Source organism: Platalea leucorodia (genome assembly GCF_965183815.1).
Source record: "Platalea leucorodia genome assembly, chromosome: 6".
Classification (NCBI taxonomy): Eukaryota; Metazoa; Chordata; class Aves; order Pelecaniformes; family Threskiornithidae; genus Platalea; species Platalea leucorodia.
In genome coordinates this window covers 19,378,206-19,397,355 of record NC_138828.1, presented here as the reverse complement: position 1 = coordinate 19,397,355, position 19,150 = coordinate 19,378,206, and the positions used below count along the sequence as shown (strand labels likewise).

Here is a 19,150-nt window from a genome sequence, read left to right as displayed (position 1 = left end):
TTATTCAAAGAAAACACTGAGCAAGAGGAAGAGATACAAATAGCCAGAGCACACAAAGCTGATGACTGGGACCACACTAGGGGTTCTGCTGAGAACCCTTCAATTATCACCCAGAGGCCTGACTTGCATCTTTTTCTTTCTTCAAATCCTGCCTAACTAGGGAGAAAAAAGGAATTCAGGTACACTTGAGAGAAGTGGTTTTTGTCTTAGTCTAAAAATGAGAATTTTCTTCCCCATAGACCGACAAGACTGGAAAGGCTTTTCAGTACCTGGATGCTGCCCTTTCCTTCATTGAATATGGGATTGCCTTGGAATCGGATGCACCAGCACCAAAATCAGCTTACAGCATATTCAGCGACACCATAGATCTCATCAAGTAAGCAGTTTTCAAAGCATGGTGGTTAGGCAGCATGTTTGGAGGGGAAGGGTTAGTTGCATTGTTTGTTTGCAACTGTGGCAGCTCTGGATTTCCACCATGGAGCAGTGTTCAGGTTGCTGTACAAGCACAAGACAGACAGACCAGCCAGAGGCACCAGAGACAAATCCTTCAAAACATTTCAGCATTGCTCATCAGAAGTAGGCACCATGTCCTCCTCGGCATTTGAGCCTTGCAGCTGAGGTACACCAGAGGACACTGGTTATGGCAATCAAGGACATGAAGGAGTTTTTACTTTATGCAGATCTGAAGTTGCTTTTGCACGTGAGCTCAGTAGTATTTCAGTTAAAAAAAGCAAAGCAACAATATAGCGTGTGGAAGAACAGTTTGTGCCCCAAAGGTCTTGCAGCTTGATTGAAGGCAGATTCTACTGTTTTCTCCCATGTGTCTTTCTACCAGTACACTTTATTGGGGGTTCTTTTAGCAATCTTCCCCATTTAGTTTCACAGCCATAGTAGATGGATGTAGATACTAGATAGTAAGACATATACAGGCAGTGCAACCCAAGAGACCATGTATTGGATAGAAGAGAGACAGGTATCAGTTTATTTATATTGAAATTACACATTATGTGAGTGTTTTCGAGAGCTGATTTGACTTCTTGCCTTAGGGCTGAAACAGCTGTCAGGGTTTTTTTTTGTGGTAGACTTCAAACTTACAGTATTTGCTTTCTGGTCTTGATGGACTGTATTTCCAAGATGCTGGTTTTGCTTTTTTTTTCCAAAAAGGAGATTTGCTTGTTTGTTTTTTGCCAAAAGAAACATCTCCACTAAGATGTCTGTCTTGTCCAGAAACACTTGAATTAACATTTCACCTTCAGTAGCGGGGGTGCCGCTTCTGGGCCCCAGGCCTGTAGGTGGCCCATGGGGGGCATCTACTTGTAGGGATGTTGCCCGTTAATCAGTGTAAGAGGAGAGTGAGTCGCATAAGGGGCCACATCTGTTCCCGCTGGGTGGAAGACAAGGCGTTTTGAGACAGAGTCCTCTGCTCAAGATCATACAAAGCACTCGGTGCCAGGACTAAGAACTCAGGGCAGGTTTCCTGAGTTTTGGACCAGCGTTTGAGATAACGGCATGCACTGGTTTTTCATAAACAGTGGGACTTCAGAGCACTGATGGCTGACAAGATTCTGTTTATTTTGTTTCCTTAGATTCATCATGACGTTGAAATCCTTTACAGACTCCTCAGCATCTTCACATGAAAAAATCTTTGCCGTGTTATGGTGCGTAACTGTTTTCTGTGCCTTCGTATTCTGTTTTTAGACTTGATAGAGTGAAAGACCCATTACTTTCAGGGGCGAAGGAATGAGTTAAGTGGGAATCAGAGTTCTGCAAGGAAAAAAAACACAATATCAAAACCAGAATGAACTGGAACATCTCTAAAGTGAGCCGGGATATCACAAGGGACCACACGTGGAAGGCACAGGCTCTAAAATTTGATCTGCTGGTAACTTGAGAGTGCATAAGGGCTTTCACCTAAGGTGAAAGAATGTGATTTAGCTGCCCATGTTTGAGCCGTGTAACTGAAGCTGTAGCTGAACATAGCTGAGGCACTTCTGGATAGGGACTTACTCAGCCTGTGGCACCTATAAGAGGCTGCGCACCTGTTTATATAAAAGACCAGACATGGCCCTTCCTCGTTTGTTTTTTTTTCCCTTGTGATTTTTTCACAGATTCTTTTTTTTAAGATGAGCAGAAGGAGGAGAAATTCTGAGCTTTCTTGACTTTGCAGTACAGATGTGTGCCTGCCTCCGTTCCACAAGGCTGATGACGGCTGAGCAGGCAGCAGCGAGCGTGAACACTGACCCTTGGGTGTGTTTCTGTTCACAGCATGCGCTGCCAGTCCATTCTGCACATGGCAATGTTTCGTTACAAAAAAGACACTGCAATAAAGTATTCCAGGATCCTGAATGACCACTTCAAGGTAGGGCACACATATTACTAAGCTGCCAGCTGGATGGCTGTGGTAGTTACTGCTGTCAGCTGAATGGCCCAAATCTAACAAGAGTTCTGTTCCTTTGCTGCAGAGTTCTTCCAGAGTAACACAAGCACCTTCTCCCTGTGTTGCAAGGTAAGATTTAAAAATACATATGTTGTAATGTGTCTGTAAGGGTGTGAGTGAAAACAATAGCCAGAGTATTTGAGTTGCAAGCTGCATTTTAGAGGGCCTCACCACTCGCTCTTTCCTACCACTTGAAATCATATTGTTAGGGGACATGAAGATGTTTCTGCTCTCTCTTTCCTGTCTCTTTTCGTTGGAAAGGGGGGTTTTTTTTGGTATGAGGTCCAGAGTTACCGCATATCAAGCAGGGCAGTTCTCCACCAGAGAAGCAGGTCAGAGGAGCAAGGAAGGTATCATTGCTATGCTGTTTCAGAGCCCCTGTTGTTGTCATCTTTGTTCTGTTAGAGATCCTTTGAGACTTAATGGGATACCATCCCCATCTCCCTGGCCACTGTCCAGTAGGGTTATGCCTTCACCCTGTGGTAGCATAACTTTGAGGTGATACCTTAATATTTTTCTCTTTATCTCAGTCACCAATTATGAAAAAGAAACTCATTTTCTAATTTGCAAGTTATTGAGCATTTTGTCCTTTCTGTGTATCTGCAGCAGTGTTGTTGTGTATGCGGCAGCAAAAGTAAAAGGCAAGCTGTCACATAACAGTGTTTGACCCAATGCCCAGCAGACTGGACCTGTGTTTTAATGACAATAAGTAAGAAGGAGTTTTTCTGTGTGCTGTGGTAATTGCATTTGGCAGATAGCTAGGCGGCTCCACGTCTGTCCCTTTTAAACTCTGCGGTTGAGAGAGGGTTGTTTGGTCTTTAATAGTGATGCTGAAATTCCAGTTATTTTACTGCCACCTTGCACAGTATAGTTTATTGGAAAGTGAACGGTCTCCCAAGAGCAGCGGTGGAAGCCCTCTCATACCAGTGACTAAAATTAGGTTGGGTGAAGTGGTGGGGGTGAAGCGATTTGATGAGGCCAGCCTGTGTCTGGAAGGCGGGCAGCTGACCACATTTAGCTTCCCTAGGTCTATAAATAAGTGTGTGTAGGCTGACCTGGCTGCTTTGACTAGCTGTCAGAAAGCTGCAGCCTCCATAGGTGGGGAGCTTCAGCATGCCTGAAATGGAAGTCATTAGGAAAAACCACTTAGATAATCTGGTGAAGTCTTCCACAAGTAGGTGTAGGTTTTGGAAGGTGTATGGGCGGCCCTTTCTGATGTCTGGTCCTGCATTTTCTTTTATCAAGAGGAGTCCTTAGAGTCGCAAATCACTTCAAAAACCTTGGCCTTGCACTCGAAGGACAATTACTTGTTACGTAGCTGAACACATCTCGGTTTTCAACACTCCACTCCATACTGCAGGCCTGGATGACCCCGGGTAGCTCCTGGCCTAAGGTAGTCTTGTGGCAAGACTTTTAACTCTGAAGACAAACGTTCATGATGGTGTTTCTTTCTCCTGCAGAAGCACAGGCATGCCTTCTCCTCTTTCTCCAATGCCCTCTCCTGCCGGTTCTGTGAGTTCTCAGCCGGGATCAAATGCTAGCAACTGCAGTGGCAACAGCATTGGCTCTTCAGTCACTGTCCCCTATAATATCCCAAGCATCACCTCTTCCTACGTCAACATCACTTCCTATATCCTCTATGCGTATGATATTTGGGAACAGGCTGATGCACTGGCCAGGAAGAATAAGGGTAAGTTTTTGCCCTCTGGCTTTTCTGTCTTATGTGTTGTGGTTATATGTATGTACTTGCTTAAATCCTAACGCTCAGTGTAGCAAACACCATACCTAAAGATCAAAGCATTAAATATGTTGAAATAGACAGCTATGGCATATTGGCAGGTTATTGACAGAGATACTTGATGGTGATATATTGATGAGTGTTCCAATTAAAAGGTTGTCTTGGCATCCTCAAATGTCTAAGAGCTAAGGGACGAGGGTATCAAGTGCAGGAAACCAGCCAGCTTGCTTCATGGTAACACAAGAAGCATAAGGGGATTTTTTTGCTGTTTGTTTTTTCCTTTGGGGCACTTAGCTTTTCTGACTTGGTTCACTTTCTTTAAAAACAGCTTTTTGGCCTGTAGCCTTGTGTTTTAGTTTGTTTGTCAAACTTCCAGGTATTTTTGTCTTTAAAACGGTGAAGCTGGCTTCTCTCCATTATAGAGTAGCTGAGCAGCACTTGAATTGGAGTCCTTGCTGGGCACGTGACCAGTATTTGCCAGTAGCATTTCCTAAAATTGCTGCTACTTTTTATATTTTACAGTTTTGTTCTTAAAAATGTTGTATTGTCCTGTGGTACAAGCAGTGGCGAATAAGCAAAAGCCTTAGCATGCAGTTCAGTCTGTAGCCTGCCATCCCGTGTGGCGTTTGCAATGTGATTTTTCATAAAACACAAAGTTTTGTGAGCTACTGTGGGCAAAGGGATGTATTGCCATGATCTGCTGGCAGACTTGCAAAAGAAAATAAGCACGATGTGCCTGGCTGAATTGTTGGAAGGCTGTAAAAATACTCACACTAATGAGGCAGTTGCTGAAATTGAAAAGGCTTTGCAAGTCACCTTTGAATAAAGTAAGTCCAGTTGTTGGCTGTCCTCTGCGCAAATCTGTGCTCGCAGCAGCAATTCATGTGTAGTATTTTGGATTATATCCTCAAAAGGCTGATAAAAGACTGTCACATAGAAGGAGTGGTGGATGCTGCTGGTAAGCCAGAGAAATGAGTCATGGAGAAAAACCCGTGGGAGGGCAGCCTGAATTCAGGGCAGCCTCACTAAATTCAAAACCTGCTCTGTGTTGCAGTTTTAATGGAGGGGAATGATGACTGGGGTGGTAAATACTCCCAGCGTGCAGGAGAACAGTAAATACGTAGGCTTGGCAGTTGTTGTCACTGTTCAGGACAGTGGAGGAGTTTCAGAACTGGAACTTGTCGATATTCAATGTAACATACAGATGCTAAGAGGTACAGAGAGTAAGTACATATAACTAAAAAAGAGGCCACATCCTTGATTCTTTTATGCAATTCATAGGGCATAAGAAGAAGAGGAAAGAGCAGTGGCCTTCAGCTGTCAAGTTCCCATAAACAGGGAAGTCATAAGTTAGTGGAAGGCGGTTAGTTGTAACTGATGTCCGAGTCACTTGTGCAGAGCTGAAGAGCTTTCTGGCGGGTCCGCAACCAGGTGCTTCCAGCGCAGGACCCAGCTCCCTGCCGTAATTCAGAGCAGCGCCACGGATCAGGGGGCTCTAACAGGTTGTCTTACGGCCTCTGATCTCCCACAATGAAGACAAGCTGAGGTTGCCTGCGTGCATGTGAAGTCACTCTCCTTTCACATGATGCTGTGGTCACAGATCAGATTATCTTCTGTTTGCTCAGACAGAGGGTTTGGACTCCTTGTCTCTGCTTACAGCTCTTCTGTTCCCCGTGGAGGGAATGGATACCCATTTTGTAAACAAGCAGGAAAATCAGGGGAAATGTGTTCTGTGCTTCTGAATTGGAAAGTATTAAAATGAAAGCATCGTGCTTTCTGCTTCTGAAGAGTTCCTTGCACAGCCAAGCCGAAATTTTCAGCCTCCGGGTTCAATCTTTATGTGTAAAAAAAAAAAAAAAAGGAGAGCTGAGAATGGCCAGTTTCTGAAAAGGTACCTGGCAACACGATTAAGGCTGGAGGGATGGAGGTACTGGGACGAGCCCATGTCACTGGAAGGCAGGTCATGCAGGAATGTCTTGGAAAGGTGACTGGAAAGGAATAGGTGTGATAGTTTCCTGGAACTCGCTGTCACCTGCACAGATGATTGCCAGCACAGAGCAAGGCATGCAGCCTGCCGGCACCTCCCGGCAGGTTCAGATATGCTGCAAGAGCCATCTCCTGCCCATGCAGGAGGAGGAGCACAGTGCCTGAAGTTGGTGACAGGATAGGAGGGCTCTGTTAAATCTGCCTGACGTGCCCAGCTATAAGCAACCCAAATCAGAGCTATATAGCCTGGCAAGCTGTACAAATTTTTAAACCGGTTCGGTTGAGAAATCATGGTGTCTCCAAGGTTTGAGGACGGATGAAGGAAAGGGACCAGTCCGATGACCGCTGTGTGTGCTTTCAGGCATCGCTCAGAAAGACACTCCAATTTGGCCTGTTTAAAATCTGGCAGAAGCATGCAGCAGGGACTGGGGTGTAAACACCCAAACTTTTGCCCACGTACCATGGAGTCTCGATGTGCATTTAAAGCCAGTGCTTGGGGAGGTGGTTCAGTGTGTGCATGCGTGTGTGAGTGCGTTTTCCTCTGACGTGCCCTGCCTTGTGTGCTTGTTATGCTTCCCAGCCTTCTGGGAGGGCTGAGCTATTGCTGAGCTCTCTGCATTAACGATGTGTTTAAGGGGACTTGCCGATGGACAGTGTGCTGCTGTTGTCGCTCCTCTCGCCTGTCAGACATGCCTGTTGTGTGAAACCAACCAAATGTTTTCTCTTTCCCTCCCCTTTTTCCAGAGTTTTTTGCTGAACTCAGCACAGCGACGTGTGCTCTGGCACTGAACAGTAGCATGACCGAACTGGTACACTACACTAGACAGGGTTTACAGTGGCTGAGACTGGAAACAAGTACGCCTTAACTGGTGCTCAAGGAGGTTAAGTACCTTGAACTTTTTTGCACTTTTGAAGCCTCAGAAACAGTCTGATTTGTTGAATCGTTGGATACAAAGCACCTGCAAGGGAAAATAAATCAAGGTGGAAGGAATCTGGTTACACTGGAAAAATTTTGAACTGTGTTTTTAGGGTAGCGCTTGGCTGCCTTGAAAAAGAAGAGATGGAGGAAAGCCTCAGTGTTGATGGCACCTTCCTTTAAAATGACGAAGTGCAATGAATTGTCTGAATGGCTCAATGTTTTGATGGTCTATAAACATTTCTATTATGAATAACCAGCAGGACAATAATCACACATGAAGAAGTGCCGACAGGAAGGAAATCTGCCTCCAGAGGTTATTATGCAACATCCCACAGTCTGCAACAGTTGTGTGCCCAGGAGACATGTCAAAGAAGTGTTTTTGCAAGCACGGATGCAATCTTTGGTGTCTTTGTTCCTCAGATGGCAAGTAGCAACCTCATCAGCACCAAACAGCATTATGTTACAATAAAAACAGCAAAGTGGTCTGCCTTGCCTGCTTTCCAACCTCACCCTCCTGCATTTGTCAGCCAGCTGCTGTCCTGAGAATCAGGGGAAGCCACTGCCTTCAGTGCTGCAAGTTCACCTTTTTTAAGTCATGGCTGCTTCGGTCCTCCTCCTTGCCATGCACTCATGCCCTTAGCACTTGAACTATGTTCCTTAGGGTCTTGCTCAGTTTAAGCCTTGTAAGCCAAACACAGCTGGGGTGGCAAAATGACCAGGTGTGGTTGGAAACAGCTCTGCCTCTCTTCTGCGGTGGAGGGACGTCACTCACACTGAGGACTCCTTGTCCGGTTGCTTTTTGTCGTTTTGATGGGTGGGGGTGGACAGCTGTACTGGGTCACTGTGATTGCTTGGACATTGTTCTGAGTCTGAGAGCTTACACAGGGAGGAATCGCTTCTGTTTAAGGAGGGACTAAGTGGCTGAGTGTGGAACATAAGACAAATTTTGCATTTGGATATTTGCCTGCAACCGTTGCTGGTCTTGGTGAATGTCTAAGGGCAGGATTTGGTACCAAAGTAGGGCGTCCTTTGCGTGGGAGATAACTCACATGCTCTTTCTCAACCAAACTACAGGATGGGCCCAGCAACTTAGAAATCTGTCAAGGGAACACGAAAGGGAATAGTTAGCTGTTTGCAAGCATTTTTTTCCTTGTCAGGAGCTGCGTTTTTGAAATTGCAATTTGCAAGTGGCAGTAACAGTGAAGGCGGCATCCGCGACATTCATGTATTCAGTAAGACAACACCCTTCTCTACCCAAAGATTTCCTGTTGTGTGACAGCAGCGTCCTGCCATCTTCGTTATCTAATAGTGTGCCTTAGCTCTCTGGTCCCCTCTCGCATCCCTTGCCCTATCTCTGACAGACCCGTGGGAGTGGCAAAGAGAAGGATGGTATCCCAAAATAATTGTGCTTACAGGAAAGAATGCGCTCCCTTTTCCACATAATTTCAGGATGGAGGAACAGGTCTGCACATGTGCAGTGGGTACCCTCTTTGTAAAATACCTGCTTGTGGTTTCGAGGCTCACGAAAATCGACAGTAATATCAGCAAAAGGTCTGCATTTCCAAAAGTCGTTTCTGTAGAAATGGCCCCTGCCATGGGGAAGCCTGGAGTCATCTTGCCTCTGGGAGGAGCTGGCAGGAGCCTGCTGCAGCTCTGCCCTAGTCCCGAGCACAAGGGAGCTCTCCCCTGCCTCCCCTGGCAGCGCAGGACCAGCGGGGTCCTGGCTGGGTCTTCCCGCACCTTCAAGGGACTGTCCTTTTATGTTCACTTTATTAAAAGCCTTAGTGCATTTCAGGGATAAGCTGCCCTAACCAGTGGAAGGAAGGTCCGTGTCCCCCCCCTCCCTATTTTACCTATCAAACTTCACTTGCACTCCTCCTCCCTGGAGGAGCGACTGCTCCGAGTAAGCCAGGGACAGAGAGAGGCTCAGCGTTAACTGTTTTGTTCTCAGGAAGCGCAGGGATGGCCAGCCGGCCTGAAGGCCTGACGTGCACTTTGGAGCTCGATTCCAGACTGGTGGGTCGATGCCTTCTTCTGACTTTGTCTTCAGACAAAGCTAGTTTTAGGATCACCAGCTGAGGAGGAGGCATGAGGGAAGAAAGCTTTATTGAACCTGAAAACTGCTGTGGGAGTCTGCAAGAACCGTAGCAGAGTGTTAGGGGTAGCCATAAGGTGAAGCAGGGACACGGGTCCCCCTGCTACTTTCATTTCACGTGCACCCATCTCCCTCCCTGCTACCAGGCCAGGTTTCCCTCGAGCCGCTTGCTCCCAGCTTGTCCGCCCCGGGGTGGGGACCGCCTGCTGCAACCCCCAGGGCAGGGCGTGTGGCTGCTCCCGTCCTGCATCCAGCTTGGTGCAGCCCACGGGTGCGCCAGGTCCTGTCCTCGCCTGCCCTTTGGGCACTTTGCTGCCCAGATAGCGATAATCTGTTGCCCTGCTCCTAGGAAAGCTCATGCAAGGGCGCTGGGCGAGCAAAGTCAGTAAGAAGGCACCCAGTGAAGACAGATGAACTACTGGCATTTGCTTCTTTACAGTTGGGAAAAGGCAGCACGGGCTCTGCTACCATGTGTAGGCGGTCATGCAAGGGCTGCTCCTGCTTCCAGGGCAAACTCCCACGGGCTTCGGAGGAAACGAGATCACGGGCGGTTCGTGTCACAGGCATGCGGGGGGCTATTTGGGGGCTCTCATTTCAAAAGCGATCTGTGGAAGCATCAGTACCAAGCTACATAGCAGGAAGCTATGTTTTGTTTCAGGTCATGGAGAAGACTGTTTAAATAATAGGTAATTTTTAAAAAGCCATCGTATTTCAACCTTGAGCCAGGTCAGAGGCCTGCAAAGGGTTAGGAAAGATGCTCATCGTTTTCACTCGGGCCTGTTCAGGCCTTTAAAAAAACAAAAAACAAACAAAAATATAAACAAAAAGACCCCAAACCAAAACATAAATGGAGGAAATAGCATTTGCCATTAGGAAACAAAACCATGAATCCAAGGAAAAACAGAGGTGATGGTTGAGTCCCAGAAGAAGAGGAGGCAGCTATGGTGGCAAAGCAGCATCATTTCCATGCAATATTTATTTAGAAGAAATAATACATGTGTTGAAATTGTGAAATGTTCTATTTTTAAGATGCCATTTATTTAATAGTTGAAAACCCCACTTACATGGAGAAAGAGATCTCTTCTGTAACTGAAAGTCAAAGTCTGACTGCAATGTCCTTGTTTTTGGTTTTGTCCTCTTCCCTCCCTCTTGGTTCCCATTATAAATCTGTACACCTTAAACTTATTTTGGGGATGTATGTCACTCTTGTAAATAACTTTTTCTGCCCTGTGTGTGATGGAGTTTCCGAGATGGTTGATTCATTCATATGGGGAAATAAACAATAAATGAAGTAGCCTATTTGTTATGAGTTGTTGCAAGAGTCCTCGTGTTCTCAGCTTCTTGTAGAGAAATTGTAATTTGCCTTTTCTCTCTGAATGGTCTTAGTGTTTCCCTTCTGAATGAGGTTTAAGTATGAATTTCTGTACAAGAAGTCTCTGTTTCAATTGCTCCGCTGTTTATCGCCCCTTGCCCTTTCCTTTAGGAACAAGAACGGCTGCAAATCTAGATGCTCAGAGTGGCAGGAGGGTCATGACTCAAGACATCTGCCTCCTGTCCTCCCGAAACGGATTCAGGGAAGCCTCTGCTGGGGTCAGCCGCTGACGACCAGCGGAGCCTGGCTGTGAGCGCTCGCTGACAGGCAAAGCCCACGGGTTGGGTTCATGCAGTCGAACAAGTTAAATAAGAAAGCAAGGCGCAGAAATGGTGGATGAAGCGTACTGCTCCGCATTTGCCACAAAGGCGTTGCAGGGCTCGGTGCTGGGGGGGGTCTGCTCAGGTCTAGTTCGCGGACACGTTTTTGGAGTGCTGCGAGGAGGATTTCCCTCAGGGAATCCCGCAGGATTTCACGCCCCGTGGTAGCTCTGTGCAAGGTGATCTCTTTGCAATGGCCTTACACTTCTTGTTTGGGGCTTCTCCCACTTTTTGTTTTATGTCGGGCAATGTAACTGTTCCGTGGAAGAACGATTTTTGCATCTCTCTATGCACTATTGTGATATAATTCGTGTGTATAATTCGGGTCCTTTCTGCAACAGGCATCGCACCCAAGACGTTTGCTAATAATGGATGTTGTTTTCTAATGTAGTTTGTAAATTGTAGAGGATACTGAAACCTGTTTTAATACCCACTAGATACATTGCTGTAACAGATGTTGTATATAGAAATGTACATTTGTTTTTCAGGTCAATGCACTTTTTCACTGCACACTTAAAATCCCAATGGCAAAATCGTATTGAAGTAAGAATAAAAGGAAAAAAAACTCTAGTTAGTCAAAAAAAAAGAAATGTGAAACGTCCCCAGATGAGCATTTGGTGGGACCTTTAGCTACAGACTAGCCAGGAGGAGCTTGGTGGTGCGTTTGCGTAGGCGAGGTGGGACTGGGACTCAGTTCACTGCCATCAGTTAGCGTTTCAAGCGGCACGAAGCCAGGTCGTCCCCAGGCTGGATGCAAGATGCATGGAGGGTAAGAAAAGAGCATGGGAAGACGGCCTGTGGTTGTGGCCGTACATATGCGGATTGAGCCTCTGTGGATTTTGTTCTGGTTTCGGTGGGGTGCGAGGGGAAGTTGGACACGAGCTGTCCTGTCTGCTGGCCGGGGTAGAGCTGCTTTCCCTGGGTCATTCGTGTCCTCTGTCCCACCATTTCCTTCCCCCTCGCACCCCAAAAGGGGTGTTTCCCACGCTCCTTGCTTGGGGCAAAAGCAAGGAGGGTTAGTTCTGGAGGTGGGATGGAGACGGGGAGCGGAAGGAGGGATGCAGAGGAAGGAGGTGCGACGTGCCAGCAGGGAGGACGTCCGAAAGCCAGGGAGGGAGAAGGGGGAGCAGGAGGCCATGGAGCTGCAGCAGGCGTCGACTGCCTCACTCGGCTTTCTGAGGGGGCAGCTGCCCCCCGGCCTAAAACGGCCAAAAATATTTTGGGGTTGTTTTCCAATAATATTTTGTCATTACTGCTTGTTTATTTATTGAGCCTTTATTGACCAAACCTAATTTTGCAACCGTGTTTGATTTATTTTGAGATTTGTTATACATTATAGATTAGCTTGCTTTCTCTCTTTGGCTTGGCTTACCCTTTTCAAAGACAAATGCTATTTTTGGCAAAACAGCTGCATTAAAGTTGATTGCAGTTTCTCAGCCCTGTGCTGCTCTCCAAACACTAAAATAGCCCGTTGGCAGCCTGTGCTTTATTTATATTAATTGCACTTTTAGTAACCCCTGTCACTCCCCAGAACCGACGGTGTTCCTGCGCCATCATCAGCATTTCTGAATGCGTTTCCATAAACTTAGCGTTCCCGAAACGAGGACTTGTGCGTGTTACAACGGCAGCATGCGATCACTGCTGTTTTGTGGTGTGTTTTGTCAAGGTACAGGGTTCCTGGAATTCCCGCTGGGTTTTTCTCCTCTGCTACTCAGTATTGCTGAGGTTAAGGTTTTCTTTGGGTCCGGTGTTTCGTATCGTAGCAATACGGCAGTGTTGTCCGCTTCTGTTGAGCCAGCAAAACTGCATCCCAACTGGTAGCTTTTTTTCTGTCTCTTTCAATATTTGAAGGCGCGCGTCAGCCCATATGTGGTCTGTGGCACCTGAAAGGTATTTCCGAAAGTTGCTCCAACCTGTGCCCCTTTTCGCTTGTTACACATGAGGTGCAGCCAGCTCTGAACTTGCTCATGAGCTCTCCTCGCTCTTCAGAGAAGAGCTAGTTAGGATTTGGGGTCAGGCTTTTGCTTTGCCTTGTTTTTCCGGAGGGCCCTGGGAAACGGGGATGAGTGAGATGCAATCTGCAAATCAGGGCAGGAGCTGAAGGTTTCGTGAGTGGCATTTTTTTGCGACGTGGATGCATACGGTAGTGCCGCGGCGCCGGCAGGGCTCGTGTCATCAGGTCTCCGGGCAGCACGTGAACCGTGGCACGCTGGTCAAGCCGCTGCCCACCTCCTCAGCTGCCAGCCACCCTCTCCTTGCATTTCTGGGTCATTTCTGTGGGATTTCTGTTTCAACTGTTGTCATATGGGGTTGGATTTTTTTCTTTTTTTCACCCCACTTTACTCATCATCTTAGAGCATAAATAAAACCTGCAATTCTCAGTGAAAACGTTCTTAAAAAGTAAATGTCAGGTTTCCTGAACATGGAACGTTGGTCTTAAATCTGTTAAATGGTCCTCGTCCCATGGGGAGTGATGTGCCAGTCCCCGCAGCAGCTCTTCACGTGCTGGGACACAGCAGTGGCCTGGGCTTGGGAGAGGCACGATGTCTTAGAGCCCCCGGAGAAACGAGGATGCCAAACCTCTTGCAGAATGGAGTCGCCAGTGGGAAAAGATGTGCAAATAAGTGAGGGGAGGAGACTGATGTGTTTGACTTCAGCACTGAATCCGCACTCTGAGGCTTCTGAGAATAAGAAATAGCCGCCTTTTATAGTCCTTGAAAAAGACAAAAATCAGATCTGTGGTACAGCTTAAAAAAAAAAGGTAAAAGAAAAAAATCTCTCCAAAGAAACTGTGCCACAGATCTTTTGTTTGTTTGTCTTCTGTACTGAGGATGAATTGCTCTGTGTGTGTGCGTGTGTGTATATATATATATAAAATTAAAGTACGAATTTTGACTTGCTTGTCTTCAAGTTCTTCAGATGAAAGAAATGTTGGTCAAAATTGTAAGGATTAAATGGCAAACAAGCTGCCTGGGGAGGGGGAATTTCTTGTTTTGCTGATGTGAAGCTGCGATGTCTCGCCCTCCCCTGCACTCTGCTCGCACACAGTTGCACAAGCACAGCCCCCGGCTGCAGCTTCGCTCGGAGCTGCGGGCTGGCGTGGCTGCGCAATGCGCGATTGTGCCACGCGGCTTCCTTGGTATGCGGGGGAATTTCTTGAAATATTCAACAGCACGAACTTGCCGCTGTCTTCACCTCATTGCCACCTTTTGAGGGAAGATATCAAAATGGTGTATTTTGTTTTTTAACCTTGACGTTTGAAATTCAGGTGTCCATTCTGATGAGACTGCGATGCTGGGATTCATTTGTAAGTACTACTTCGGCAAAATATTCAAGCATGTTTCCAAATCCCGTTTATTTTGCCTGAGACTGGGGCATGTTTTACCTGGGCCAAGTGTTCTCTGGAGCTCTGGATACTTGGTACATACATATTTTCCTTTTTTCCTCTCTGCTAATGACTGCATGCATAGTAGGCCGATGCTGCCTCCGTCTTTTGGTTGATAACATGAAAAAGAAGACACAGTTAGTCTTCTGTTTTACCAGTTGGTTTTGTCTGACAGCTTTGACCTTCTTTCAGTGAGGAAAACTTTAATTAAGGGTGTTAACTAACCTGCTAAAAACCAGTCATGAGTGGGTGTGAATCGGCAGCACACACTGCAGAGGGATGAATCTCAGCCCGACCCCGAGGGGTCGGAGATAGCAGCACCCCAGCTCCGAGGTCGTGATGAGGGCCAAGGACTCCAGCAGGGCAGTGCTGTGCGTTTCTGTGGCCGCAGGCTTTACAGAGCAGGGCAAGTGTATGCCCCCGTCAGCTTTCCTTTTTTCCCCTCTGACAGGCTCCAGTGGAGGGGGCGTTGGCATGCCCCAGAGCAGCGTCGGGGCCAAGGGGAAACAGGCTTCATCTGAAAGCCGACGTGCCTGTGCGCGCAGGCCTTGCAAGCAGGAAAAGGGAGTGCGTGGGGCAGAGGGGCTGGCCCTTGGGGGAGCATGGAGTTGTAGATCTTTGCTGGTAATTGGGTAAGGTGGATTATGGTTAGCTGACCTAGGGGTGCTCCAGCAGCCCACATTGGGTGGGGAGTGATAAAAAGCAAGGAAACCAGCTGGGGGGAAGCAGAGCCAGGTGTGAGGGGCTGGGAAAGGAAGAAGTGAGAGAGAGAGCGCGCGCGAGAGGCATGGTGGTCTCCTGGAGGTAAGAGGAAGACCTGGGGATCCAAACAGCAGTAGTGAGAGCAGCCAGGATGTCCGCTGAGGACGGGCAGAAAGAAGGGCTGTTTGGCTTTGCTCTTCTATTTCTGTCCTTTCTGTCCTGCATTGACCAAGATTTTGGCTGGGGAGCTGGCAGCCGCTTGTACAAAAGAAAAGCGAGAAGCGGGAGGAGAACGTTGCCATGTGGCATAATGTGCGATGACAACGTGACATCTAAATGCAATCATGCTGGCAGCTGTGAAGTGCTGTTTCATCTGGCGGTTGTTCAGTTGCAGATCCGACTCGGGCTGTGTCAGGGCAGTGCATGGATTTGCAATTACTTTCTCCCAGCAGCCCGTGCCGAGTTAGGTGTGCTGACTTGCACTGTCCTATTTTTTTTCTTTCTTGGAAAATGTGTGTAGGGGAAGATAATTGGCTTGTGATTCTTGGCCCAAGTTAAGTCTCACCCATCAAGCAAATGAAGACACAAAAATGTTTCTCGTTGGCTATGTAACCAGAGCCATGCCTGGCTGCCACTCCCAGGAACTTGCCTGCTTAGAGTATTAATTTTCAGGACCATTAATTTAATAAGCATCAGAGAAATTCTCCTGCGGGATGCTGCCAGGTAGCAGGGGCACTTCAGAAGCCAGGCAGGCAGCCGTAGCCGTGCGTGCGTTCTCTTCATCGCAGCCCGGTGCCTGTGTGTCTTATTTATCTCTGTCAGGACGCTGGCTGCTGCAGCACCTAACGTAGGCTGTGTGCACTCCTTGAAAGACTGAGTCACCGTTTCGGTGGAAAACTTACGGCAGGTATGTATTTGCATGGGCCTTTTGCTTGAAGTGATGGAACACGACAACCCCTGCAGACCAGACGAGGCAGATGGCAGAAATTACATAGCTGCCTGTTGACTTTTTTTTTTTTTTGGTTTGTGCTGGAACAGCTTTAAAATGAAACTGCCCGGAATCCAAGGAATTGCATTAAAATGCCGTGAAGTGGCAGCAACACCAACCTTGCTGACAGAGCCAGGAAAGAATTACAAATATAAGTTTCATCTCCTGGCTAGGAGTGCTTTATTTGCTGCCAGTTCCAGTCGAGAGAACATGCAAAGGTTTAGAAAACAAATACAGATGTGGTAAAAGCAGCCAGCAAAAAATTTAAGTGGAGCATCTGGAATAAAGTACTTGGGTTTGCAAAACTGCACTGCAGCTGTGTTGAAAATAGTTTTAAAAGCAGTTTCAGCTTAAAGGAAGATAAAGCCCCATTTAACTGTGGGAGTAATCTGGAGTTACAGACTTTCCAGGCATTTGTTATAATTAAGCGTGAACAGGTTAATTGGCTGAATTTTTATCACCCGATGCCAACTTGTTTGTAAAACGAATCTCGGCGTCATTGGTCCCATCACACGAGATGAGGCTTAGCATCCTGCAGCTGCCTCAGCAGGCAGAGCGGCCACGCAGCAAACGAGCCCAACGCAGCCGCCTCTGTTTCTCCTTGTGGCTCAGGGCAGTTACGTTGGGCTGGAGTTGCTGGGCAGCTGCACAATCAGTGTTGCATTCCGAGCACTCCATTTTATCTTTAACAAACTTGTATTTGCTCAGGAGTTTCCCTGAGTCGGCGAGGCCTGCCCCCTACTCCTCAGTGTTTGCCGTTTGTAGATGTTTTTGCCTGATGATGTGAATTTTCTCATGCAGCTCGTTTCCAACTCCTAGAAGAGATGGAATCGCTCCAAAATGTCGTTGCAAGTGGAGGTAAGGCACAGAACTGAGCTCATGCGGTCGGGACGCAGGACGGCAGCCTGATTTTATTGAGGTAAGCGCACACACAAGTTCAGAGCAGCAAAGTGATCTCGTAAAACATCCTGGGGCTTTGATAGCCTTCTTGCTGCTGGACTGTCTGCATCTCTATTGCTAGCACTTGAATGCCATCAGATCAAGCAGAGAGGGCGAGGCTGTTCAGCCCGAGCGTTGGTTTCAGAATCTGCTGCCAGTCGTGCTGGCGGCAATTGTGCTTTTATTTAATTACCTTCCCACTGCTGTAAAAAAAGAAATGTGTTACCAGATCACGAGCAAGAGAAGTTCCTTGTTTGTGATGAATAAATTGCTTCTGACGTGTTCAGTCTGCCCTACGTGCGTGCGTGCTACACTGACGCTGGGATAACTGCCCCCAAATCCCACCGCACCTGAAAGAGGATCCCGGAGGCAGAGATGGGATCCCTCCAGCGCCAGGCTGGCATCGTTACGCCGCTTCCCTGCAGCAGCCGAGGCCCTTGGTTGATTGCCTGTTGCATAAATACACCGAAGGCTTGGTTATTTGCAAGGCTGCACCCCCCTCTACCGGCGGACATTTCAGTGAAATTATTTCCTCTCAGACAGTGTTCAAACAGGAGGAGAGTCTGCAGTCTCTGATGGGACTAGGAGTGCATGCATATATTTTGTTTACGTTTTAAAATATGCAGGTAGCACGCGCATCACCTTCTGAAGTCTTCTGTCCACATCTGAGGATTTTAGCAGGATGTCTAATCCAAAGAGTTTTGCTGCAAGCACGGCTATATTAGGAATGAGATGCCTTTGGGGAAGATCGATATTAAAAAGCATTCAAAGCTCTGAAAGTACAACCAAATTCTCGCAATCTCCTTTGAACATAACTAATAAGGTATGAATTTAAGATTGTTTTGAAAGGACGTATTTTACAAAATTGAAATAAACACTAATACGTGCGAGATCCTTGCATCATCATGGTGTTACGGCATGTCCTGAAAAAAAACACAATCAGAAATGACTATTTTAGTGTAGCAATCAGAAATCTAACTTAAAGGGAAATCTTTGTATTGATCTTCATACATAAAAGTGCTCAGACTAAAATTTCCTGAAGACAAACGTGGCTGTGGGTGGCACAGCAGATGACGCGCTCCCCTTGGCAGCGGCATGGTTTGGGAGGAATTTGGGAAGCCACGGTCCAAGTCCTGAGGCGAGGAGCAGCGTCGTGCACGAGGGCTGCTGCGGGGCAGCAGGAGAGCTGAGGCGGGGGGGCGGCGCGTCCCAGAAGCTGGGGCGGCAGCGGGGTGGACAGGCAGCAGGGTGACCCGTAAGCACTGGCTGCACAGACGTGACAGGAGATGCTCGCCATGGGGGCTGGTCAGGAGTGGTCCAGAGACTGGCCTTGCTCCTCCCGAAGTCCATGACACGGTGACCATCAGCAGGCTGGAGGCTTTGATGTGAGTAACTCTGACCACACTTGATTCTTCCAAAATTATTTTTTCTTTGTGTTTAAAGGATGTATGAGTAAACATATTTGGGTTTCTGTTTTTTATGGGCGAGGTCAAGGCTTTTAGATGCAGGAAAAATATTAACAGGAGCAGTAACAATTCCGCATTTGAGGTCAAACGTGCAGCATGTTTAGATGCAATGATTTCATGATCCTGAATGTTTAAAGACTTTGCTATCGCAAATCCTGGGTTTAGTTTTAAATTAGACGACGCGGTGGGAGTTAGGGCCTGCTGCCACTGGAGGGCTGCCTCCCCACGGCACCAGGGTGGGCTGCTCTGTTCCCTCGGCCCGGGGGGTTACTGCTTTGCCGTCATTATCCTGTTGCCAGTACTGGAAGAAGAAAAACGAGTTTGCTGGTGTTAAATCGCAACAGCTTTATATGCAGGTAAGTCATTACAGTTTGTTGCCACAGTAATCCTATTCTTTTTTATATACTTCGACATCATTATCACGTTCCAGCAATAGTGTTCTAAAAACAGTTCTGCACAAAATATCCACAGTTCTGGTGCCGTCTAAGATTAAGAATGTGGACACCACTACACTGACAGCAGGGTTGTTCTTTGTAAACTTTTTTTGCAGTGTTCCTGCCAGCCCGTAACAGTACGCCTCCGGAAGCCTGAGCACAAATGTTGTTGGGGGAGGTGGTACAAATTGAAATACAACAGAAGTGTCTGTCGTACAATGGTGTTCAGACCCAGTACCATTTGACTTCCAGCTACAGGGTCGACAGAAGAGCTCCTCCCACGCCGTACAGAATCCCAGTGCGTTTGCTGTAACCTCACTTCCCTGCTGAACACACGCCTCCCCCTTTGGGTGCCTGGAAGGTGACTGC

The 19,150-nt window shown here is 47.3% G+C and overlaps 1 protein-coding gene across 4 annotated transcripts in view; it reads left to right on the top strand.

Moving 5' to 3' along the window:
• The window catches only part of AFF1 (ALF transcription elongation factor 1), a 122,109-nt gene extending 108,368 nt beyond the window's left edge, over nt 1-13,741 (top strand). For all 4 annotated transcript variants that reach the window (XM_082316510.1, XM_082316511.1, XM_082316508.1 and 1 more), the window contains 6 exons: nt 240-376; nt 1,587-1,658; nt 2,266-2,359; nt 2,463-2,506; nt 3,898-4,127; nt 6,906-13,741. In XM_082316510.1, the coding sequence (XP_082172636.1) occupies nt 240-376; nt 1,587-1,658; nt 2,266-2,359; nt 2,463-2,506; nt 3,898-4,127; nt 6,906-7,027 (699 nt within the window). In that variant the 3' untranslated portion in view covers nt 7,028-13,741. The remainder of the gene's footprint in view (nt 1-239; nt 377-1,586; nt 1,659-2,265; nt 2,360-2,462; nt 2,507-3,897; nt 4,128-6,905) is intronic.
• Nucleotides 13,742-19,150: the final 5,409 nt, after the last annotated feature.